Source organism: Zeus faber, assembly GCF_960531495.2.
Source record: "Zeus faber genome assembly, chromosome: 20".
Lineage (NCBI taxonomy): Eukaryota > Metazoa > Chordata > Actinopteri > Zeiformes > Zeidae > Zeus > Zeus faber.
The window spans coordinates 19,663,470-19,673,469 of NC_137207.1; the positions used below are offsets into that span (position 1 = coordinate 19,663,470).

Sequence of the window (10,000 nt, forward strand, 5' to 3'; positions counted from 1 at the left end):
TAAACCTGACATATTTAGTCTGGGTTTAGTTTTACCTTTCCTTGACACTTAAGAGATTATCTACTTAGGTATTAGAATGTGGTACTGAATGGCGCAATTTGGTTGATACAGTAAAAGTACTGTATTTTGATACACAGGTATTAGGGATGCAATGGTACCGTAAGCTCACGGTTCGGTTGTGGTATCTTTCTTTTTGAGAAAAATGTTGTTGTTTTTTTGTTGTTGTTTTAGTTAAAAGGTGGGACGGGTTCAAGTTGATTGGTGGGTTTTTATAATTTGCTTAAGTTCATCTGATTTGAAGGGAGTTGTCCAGGATAGTGGATAATTCAAATATAAATTTCCGTTCATTATTTATTTATTTATTTATATAATATTTTTTAAGCGTTTGATAATAAAAACAGTTATAAAACCTATAGTACTATAGTTAGGTATTTTTATGTAGTACAGGTATACACAGTATTACTCACACATAAGTAATAATAGTAAAATAACTTATTGAAATACAACCTCAGTCAGACCAGTGCACGTGTGTCGTCGCTTTGTGAACCCGGCGTGACCGTGGGCGCGCTCCTTTTCAGCCAGGGCACCTCCCGGCGAGGGAGGAGCAAAGGCTCTCTCTTACATAGAGGGGGAACGGCAACTTAAACAAAACACACAATATAAAACTGTAAAACCTGACAAAAAAAAGTTTGTAATAAAGAGGGACACGGGGGGTGGGGGGGTGGGCTTATCCCCAGGGGGTCATTTTCTGACTGGACACCTCGATTGATTGCACTCATACGAAAATATTTCTTTGTAGTTTTATTTTGTGTTTCTGTGGCAGAAACACAAAATAAAATACCATATAAAATACCATATAATACCATCCCTAACAGGCATCATTTGCTCTGGAGTTAATTTTGCGACAGAACCTGAACTTTGACACTTAAGGGTGCTGATCCGTGACTGAATCTGGCGCTAACGCTGCGCTCTTCCCCCACCGATAGGCGACCTGTACATCGGCGGCTTGTCCAAAGAGATGTACAGGGATCTGCCCAAGCTGGTCCACTCCAAAGAGGGCTTCCAGGGTTGCCTGGCAACGGTCGACCTGAACGGCCGTCTCCCCGACCTGCTGGCCGACGCCCTGACGACCACGGGACAAGTAGAGCGGGGCTGCGAAGGTGAGAGGAGAGGGAGAAAGAGAGAGAGAGAGAGCTCCCTGAGGAAGGAGAGTCTGGTGGTGGTGACATTTATTTTAAACTTGTTGTCTTTGTTTGTTTGTTTGTTTGTTTGTTTGGTTGCTGCTAACCCTCTAACACAGCGTCTGCTCTTTTATGCCAGTCGTAACTTCCCTTCATTTTCTTTTCTGCACACGTTTCTGCTTCCCCCCGTCACACATGCGCACATTCTCTCTTTCTCTCTCGCTCTCTCTCTCTCTCTCTCTCTTTGTCTCTCTCTCTCCCCCATTGACATCAGAGGCATCTCTGGTCTTTGACTAACCATCTAACTTGCTTTGCTTGTTTGCTTTTTTTCGTTTGGCCGACAAAAGTTGCGTTGATGAAAGCTGACTTGCAAGGTACATAGCTTTGGTGTGTGCATATGAAACACGTGTGAGCGGAGGCAGGCGTGTGCGACTGTTTCGGGGTGTGTACATGTGTGTGTGCGTGTGTGTGTGTGCGCGTGCGTCCGTGCGTGCGTGTGTGTGTACGTGTGTGTGTGTGCGTGCGTGCGTGTGTGTCTACGTGTGTGTCTGTGTGTGCGTGCGTGTGTGTGTTACAACTTCCCAGTGGTGCCCAGTGTTGTGTGGATCCCGGTGATCCAGAGTCAAAGGTCAGAGGATGACCCGACACTGACCTGTCCTCTCCTGCCACAGTGGTAGTGACATCATCACAAACCGCTTGAGTTTGACCACTACCTTCCTCTCCCCCAGGCCGCATCCGACCGGCCGCATGCTCACTAACCCCCCCGCCCACCCCCCACCGAGCGCTAACCTCATCTCCGCCCGATCCCAATACTCTACGACCTGTGGTTCCTTTAATACCATCGTCACACATTCCCACTCATCTTCCACTGAGGACGCATTGAAAACGGTCATACAGCGAACGGCCGGTGTTTTTCACTGCAGTTTCGTGCTGGAGTGCCGCCCAGCAGAGAGTATTGAGGTTACAGGCCGTTTTTTTTTTTTTTTTTTTTTTTTAAACATAACTCTGCCCTCTTATGTTTAACTCTTCCTGCTGTTCCCATCCCTCAAATCTCTCCCCACCGTCTGCATGCTTGCCACATGCGTGGCTCCCATCAGCGACGACAAGGTCAACAACAAGGTCTTAATCACCGCTCCAGAAAAGTTTGGAAGGTGGAAAAGTATGAAAATCACAAAGCTAGTGAATATGATTCTTACTACGACTACTCCTGCTGTCTGCCGATACTACTAATAACTAATAAATATCACTAATAACGTTTCTCCACCATGGTAGCCTGCCCCCACTCTATTCCACTCCAGAAGGTGCGGGTGTCACTTTTAATGTCTTACAAATGTTCAGTGCCAAACTCACTGGGCCAAAGTTAAAAAGCTCAAAGGGTAAAATCCCTTTTGTTCATTGTTTCCTAACCCTTCGCGCACGGCTCCTCCTTGTATCTCTGCAGGTCCCAGCACCACCTGCCAGGAGGACTCCTGCTCCAACCAGGGGGTTTGTCTGCAGCAGTGGGAGGGCTTCAGCTGCGACTGCAGCATGACCTCCTTCGCCGGGCCGCTCTGTAATGACGGTGAGCCCCCTGGTCTGAGCTCAAACCGCTCCATAGTCTGGTGTTTGCATGTTGAAGCCGATTGGCCTTGCTGGCTGCATTTTTACGCAGTCGCCAGCAGGGGGCAGTATCACCTGTTCAACACTGAGCCGTGCTAGAACGGCAACGCACACAGAAAGCAAGCGTTAATCCAGCATAACGTACGACCCTTTCCCCCTTAAAAGAAAATGTTTTGCTGTCCCAAGTTGAAAACAAAATGTGTGTAATTTCCCAACGACTGAACATTCGTTAAGAAAAAGTCTCGAAATAGGTAAGATAAGACAGATACCCAGCGGAGAACCTCTGTGACCCGTGGCCTGCGTACGCGCATCCACCCAAAGTCTGCTCTGTGCTCCCCCCCAGCCGGGACAACGTACATCTTCGGCCGTGACGGAGGCGTGGTGGTCTACACGTGGCCCCCCAACGAGCGCCCCAGCACCCGGGCCGACCGCCTGGCGCTGGGCTTCAGCACCCAGCAGAAGCACGCCATCCTCCTCAGGGTGGACAGCGCCACGGGCCTGGGCGACTACCTCCAACTGCAGATAGTGAGTCATTCTCATCAATAAAGATGCGCTGCGTTCCAAACCGTCCACTCATTCATTCCCCCTTTCCCACTACGAAGTAAAATCCATACCGTTCTCAACACAGGGATAAGTGTATCAAATATTTAATATGATATACAGTGTTTAAATCGGGCACGCAAATTACTTTTAAAATCACAATGGTTAACTGATCTGTGCATATATGTATATATATGCAAAAGATGTATCTATGTTGAGATCAATATTTAAGATTAATTTATTGTATAATTCTCTAATTACAAGATAAAAATGTTGAATAATTCCCTTGATGTTCGATAACATAAGAAATAAGATAAGATGGTACGTTATTAGGAGCTTTTCCTCGCCCGGATGAGGGCTCAGACGAGGGGATGCCGGTTTGTGGAGCCCTTTGAGACCGTATTGTGATTAAGGGCTGTATAAATAAACTTGACTTGACTATTTATGCCCGTGACAGCAGCTCAGTGATAAATGTAAAGCAAGATTATATATAGATTATATATATATGATATAAAGTGATAAAAGAAGTCATAGACAGCTCAAGAAATGTATTTATATACAATGCAGCCCCCTTAGGAGAAGACAAAATGGCAAGTGGCCCGTAGCTAATATGAGTTTTTTTAAACCCCTGATTTACACCATTTTGGGAAAGTTGAACTTAATTTCAAGGTGCATTTCGGATCAGTGTATAGATTTTCCAAATGGGTTTTGGAACACTCTTCAAAATGGACAACACTTTGATAAGTGATGCATTAGGAGCATTGCCAGATTCGTTTCAGCCACTGACCTATTTGATTTCCCTCCCCGCCCCCCTCTCCTCCGCCCTCCTCCGCCCCCCTCCTCCTCCTCTCTCAAGGACAAGGGCAACATTAGGGTAGTGTTTAACGTCGGCACCGACGACATTAACATCGAGGAGAGCTCAAAGTTTGTGAACGACGGGAAATACCACATTGTTCGGTTTACGCGCAGCGGAGGCAACGCCACGCTGCAGCTGGACGACCTGCCCGTCATCGAGCGCTACCCGTCAGGTAGGCCCCGCCCACTTCGCTCCAGCCCACCAATCCCCGCGACACTTTCCAGCCACGGGAGAGCCAATCACGTGCCGGCTCTCACCGACACCCGCGTCCTGATTAACAAACCTCGTTTGTGTTCCTATCCATGTTGATATTTAAATATAAGCTGTGTTAAGAATGTAATCCCTTGTTTTATGATATATGTGTATGACATGTAACATGTGTGATGATATGAAATATGAATGTTTAAACCATATAAATGAGACATTTATTATAATTATAGCCTTGTTCTAGTCAACCATGTTATGTTGGGCTTGTTAAATAGTGTTAAAGGTAATTTATGTATAATATTCAATTCAGCTTTTAGTTGTTTTTCCTCATCATAAAAGAACCAAAATAAGCTGGTGCATTTTTTGCCAAACAATAATTTAAAAAGATTCTTTGAGTTAAATGTATAACTAGAGAGAGAGAGAGGGAGAAAAAAAGAAAAATAAGAAAAAATGGAAAAAGAATGTTATTTCTTGAACGTAGTCCTTGGTTTCATATTTCTTTTTCTATTGTTTTGTTTTGCTATTTCTTCCTAAAGTTGTAAATCTAAGGTAGTTCATCGCTCACGCACTGACGCCAAGGTTTTAGATAAAATGCCAAGTGCTAACTGTTGTGAGGTTTGTGTGAGGGTTCTTCCTGTGCAGTCTGTAACTCTAAACCCAGTCACTTTGTGGGCAGCTCTAACGCTATTTCCCTGTGCTCTTGCAGATGTTAACCCCTGAAATGTCTCTTTAAATTCAAACCCAATGAACAGAGAGTAAGAGTCCGCTCGCTTTGCTGAACCTAGCGGGATCCCGCCGGGTTCTCCTTTCCTTTTTTTGGAATCCCCTCCCCCTCCCCCGCTCCCGCACCCCCCTCCCCCCCCCCCCCCCCCCATCTCGACTCGAAGGGCGCGGCCACGGGGACGCCTGACGCCCGAGCGGACTGTTACTTTCTTTTCATTGCTGTTGTTTTTGTATCCAGCTCCTGTACCACGTTGGGATGTGCGTAATTACTACTGTGTTTTCATCTCTAAATTAAAGGCAACATTGATAACGAGCGCCTGGCCATCGCCAGACAGCGAATCCCCTATCGGCTCGGTCGAGTAGTTGACGATTGGCTACTCGACAAAGGTAAAAACCCTGATTAAAATTCCTTAAAACTTTCAGCTTTAAAAAAAAAAAAAAAAAAAAAAGAAAAAAAAAAAAAAGACAGTTGAAGTACTTTACTGTGCACCATCAACTAACATCTAAAAATCTAAATCCATAACTAAGTATTTAAAAGTGTAGTGTGTAATAGTGTGTAGGTAAACTGTAGTGCCTGTGAACGTATCTTGTTAGTGTGTTATCTGATAATATCCGGTTAAAGGGACGTTGGAGAGATATAAATGTAAATAAATCAGAAAACGGCCAACAAGTACAGTACGGATAAAATGTGCTTAATAATGTTATTTATTCTTTAATATTTTGTTAATCAAATTGTAAACTTTAAAGCATTTACTAAAGATTACACATGAAAGAGAAAAAAAGAAAACGACGACAACTTTGTAATCCTGTTAAAGTACAAAGTACTGTGACACGTACTGTAAGAAGAATTATGTAAATTTGAGATCACTAATAGAGTAATTTAAGTTCTCCTCCTAAACTGCGGCAGAGCTCCTTAAATTAGACTCTAGTCCCTTTAACAGTGAGCAATACCAGAGCTTATAACCTGTGCATGCTTCATAGGGCTGTCACAGCAGTCTACAACTCCCTCTCTCTCTCTCTCTCTCTCTCCCTCCCTCTCCCTCTGCCTCTCGCCATTTCAAACACAACGTTGTACCGCTCAGCCGTCTCCATAGCAACCATATGTCAGGGACCCTCTGACACCCTTCATCTGCACCCACCACCACCACCACCACCACCACCACCACCACCCTCCTCTGCCTCCTCCATCCCTCCCTCAGTTCCTCGCGTCTTCATCCTCTCCCTGTTTCGCCGACTCACCGCCATACCACTCTGTGTTTCGTGTCCTCTCTCTCTCTCTCTCTCTCTCTCTCTCTCTCTCTCTCTCTCTCTCTCCCTGTCCCCCCCCACCCCCCCTCCCCCCACCCCACCCTCCACAGTGCACCACTTCGGCTTCGATCCGCTCTGCCATGCTTTCTCTGTCCCATCTTCTTACCATGGCTCGGGGATGATAGATTGTATAAAACGGAGACAATTTTTGCGCGTGTATGTCCGCATGTATGTGACCACCGCTATGTATGTGTGTGTGTGTGTGTGTGTGTGTGTGTGTGTGTGTGTGTGTGTGTGTGTGTGTGTGTGTGTGTGTGTGTGTGTGTGTGTGTGTGTGTGTGTGTGTGTGTGTGTGTGTGTGTGTGTGTGTGTGTGTGCGCGCGCGCGTGCGTGTGTGCGTGTGTGTGTGCGTGCTCACACGTGTGGGTGTGTGGCTTGATTTGTGTTTGTGTGTCTGTCCACCTACTTTCTTCTGCCTGTGTGTCCGCCTGCTTGGGTGTGTGATTTTTTTTTTCCGCGTGTGTGCATGTGTGTGCTTGTGTGTGTGTGTGTGTGTGTGTGTGTGTGTGCGTGCGTGCCCGTGTGTGTGTGCGTGTGTGTGTGTGTGTGTGTGTGTGTGTCCGCAGGCCGCCAGCTGACCATCTTCAACAGCCAGACGACGGTGCGCGTGGGCGGGGGCGAGCGCGGCACCGGCATGTTCCAGGGCCAGCTCTCGGGCCTGTACTACAACGGCCTGCGGATCCTCAACATGGCCGCCGAGGGCCACTCGCATATCCGGGTGGAGGGCAGTGCGCGGCTGGTGGGCGACATGCCGTCCTCCTCCATCACGCCGCAGTCCAGCGCCGCCGCCGGGGGCAACCGCTCCGACTCGGCCCCCTCCATCAGCGACATCACCACCACCACGGCCACCAACCGCAAGCAGGGCACCACGCAGCAGGTCGGGAACCGCTTCAAACCAGAACATGTTAACTGGGGCTGTGTGTGTGTGTGTGTGTGTGTGTGTGTGTGTGTGTGTGTGTGTGTGTGTGTGTGTGTGTGTGTCTGTGTGTGGCGGCGGCAGCGGCTAATTAATGAGTGTTAATGTGCTGTGATGAATTCCTTTTTGTCCTCGCTAAGAAGATTAGCGAGCAGGCAGGCCACCGCCCAAAACCCTGCGAGTTAGATGTGCAGCTAATCACTGATTCACATCATCCACATGACACATCACATCCCAAATTACACCACGGCTCAGAAGCCCACGCCGGGCCTCACAATATGCGTTTGCATTAATTGGAGCCAAATAACTCCTCCAAACTACTAGAAAACAGAAGAAGAAATACAGAAAAGGGGAATCTCACACAATTTTACAAGCAGCACAACATTGAAATTTCGTTGAAACTAATTTTGTGCAATCTGACACTGAAAAAAGAGTTATAGTAATAATAATAATAATAATAATAATTAGACAATAGAGACAATCTTTACCTTAAAATAACAGCTTCAGAATCATTTTGATGGTACACTGACTTGTATATGGAGATATACGGAGAATGGCACCTCTTTCATCCCCCACCCCAGAACACCGGTTCATGCACTATGTAACCTCTGTGTTCGGGTACGAAACCGCGGGAAAGGTGTGTTACGCTTTACGGCACTATGTCACTTGCTTGATGTTTGGTTCTGGTAATAACAGTTCTTTTGCCTGGTAAAATCTATTAAAAAAATGTTTTTTTAAAGTATAAACTTGGCGGTCAAAATGCCCGGTAATAATGCTCGTACAAAACAGCTCCACCTCCCCCACTCTGCGGGCGAGACGGGCCAGTGGTGCGCCCGCCGCCCGCACCTCACCCGGCGCCCGCCGGTTCAATTTGCTTTGCGCCACGGGGTTTGTTTCACCCTCTGACTCGTGCGTACGAGCCGATCTGTCAGGCCGAGCACATCTGGTACCTGCACCCACTACGGCAGCAGGGGGCCGATCCCCGCGCCCCTTTCCGGAGCCGCGGGGAAAGAGGCTCCTCACTCCGGCGAGGTCCGTGCGTGGGTCGCTGGAACCTGGGTGTACATTATATCTGCGTATGTTACATAGACTGTTATGGAGACGCGACCGATAAGGTTCAAATTTGACCGGTAAAATTAATTATTTTCGGACACCGGACCGAGCTTTACAACGACGGCGTGAAAGACAAAAACATTTTTACTGAGAAACTGTAGGGGTGCCAAATCCCAACTATTAAAAGTTCCATAGTACTGCTTTAATGCGGCCCACTACAAAGCTTAGTTAAATGTTTTTTTTATCCTGAACAGGTGATTTTTTTTGTGAACAATGTACAGTGCCATTGTCTTGCTGTTGTTATTATTTTATTGCGGTCACCTATTTGCTTTGATGAGAGCTGCTGTGACACAGCAGTTTATCAATAATTAATTTAGAGTTAAATAGAATATACCATTTTTTTTAATGATAACTTGTCTCTTTCATGTCTCAGCAATTCATTAATGCGGTGTAAAAAAAAAAAAAAAAAAAAAGACACTGGAGAAGCCGTCGTGGTCGCTGTCCCGCTGGTGGTTTCAGTTTGAGACTGAACTGGTTTTTAAATGATCTAATGAGGCAGAAAACCCTCCGTGCTGAATTCCCCGCCCAGCAAATTACCACAAAGCCGCATGTTAACGGAATCATCTCCGGAGCCGTAATGCACGCAGAGTAAATGCATGCAAATTGGGCGCTCTGATGTTGTTGACGCTGTTGATGTTGATCCTTATTGGCGGCGGCTGTGAAGGCCGTGTTTCCGAATAAACGATCAGCGACTTCCCCGCCGACGTTTGTCGTCCTTGTTGTTGTTCTCCATCGCCACGGCGACGTCGGGAAGCTCTGAGTGGGCACTCGCGTCGTCTTTAAATCCTTAGTTTCTGTGCTATTACGGCGTGTGTCTGCACCACATTTCTCATTCCCAAGCAATACGAGTTGCCATGGCGATAGTGAACCCCTCTCCCAGCCCCTCTCTCTCTCTCTCTCTCTGTCTCTCTCTGTCTATCTCGCTCATCCCCCCGCCCTCTTAGCCTCCCATAGAGAATAACTCCTCTGTGTATAAGCTGCCAGCTGTCTCAGACATAAATAATGGAATGCAGAGAGCTGTGAGCTAAGCCACAGGCATCAATAATGGATGCGAGTGCTGGATGGATGGAGCAGACCGTATCACAGGGCTTGTTTTCACACCTCTCTCATCCTGTTCGTCGGGTGTTTGCGCAAAAAAGCTGTTTGCTAAGAAAAGATTGGCGCACACATGCGTCGTGTGCCGCATTTTGGGAAGATTTGCTTCTGGTTCTCTGTGAGCGGGCAGTGAGGTGCTGATGCCAGCGCTGTGTCTGCGATGCTCCAGAGTCAATATCACTGTATGGGAACTAGGTCAGACTCCATATACCGCAGTGGGGCTGTCGGCGGTGTGGGTGTGCGCGTACACAGTGTGTGTGTGTGTGTGTGTGTGTGTGTGTGTGTGTGTGTGTGTGTGTGTGTGTGTGTGTGTGTGTGTGTGTGTGTGTGTGTGTGTGTGTGTGTGTGTGTGTGTGTGTGTGTGCGTGCGTGCGTGTATGTGCACAAAAGTGAGCTTGATCTATTCCACCAATATCTATTTCTATCTATTTATTAATTATTTATTAAGAATCACCATCTTCT

General features: G+C 46.9%; 1 protein-coding gene across 7 annotated transcripts in view; it reads left to right on the top strand.

The window, feature by feature from the left end:
* nrxn1a (neurexin 1a) overlaps positions 1 to 10,000 on the top strand; it is a gene marked incomplete at both ends in the record, with an annotated part of 67,461 nt that overhangs the window by 50,775 nt on the left and 6,686 nt on the right. For 6 of the 7 annotated variants that reach the window (XM_080020817.1, XM_080020812.1, XM_080020813.1 and 3 more), the window contains 6 exons: positions 987 to 1,160; positions 2,623 to 2,742; positions 3,124 to 3,305; positions 4,177 to 4,348; positions 5,404 to 5,493; positions 6,981 to 7,291. In XM_080020817.1, the coding sequence (XP_079876943.1) occupies positions 987 to 1,160; positions 2,623 to 2,742; positions 3,124 to 3,305; positions 4,177 to 4,348; positions 5,404 to 5,493; positions 6,981 to 7,291 (1,049 nt within the window). Of the gene's footprint in view, positions 1 to 986; positions 1,161 to 1,528; positions 1,556 to 2,622; positions 2,743 to 3,123; positions 3,306 to 4,176; positions 4,349 to 5,403; positions 5,494 to 6,980; positions 7,292 to 10,000 lie in introns of all 7 variants that reach the window. The other variant, XM_080020815.1, reaches the window with a different exon arrangement.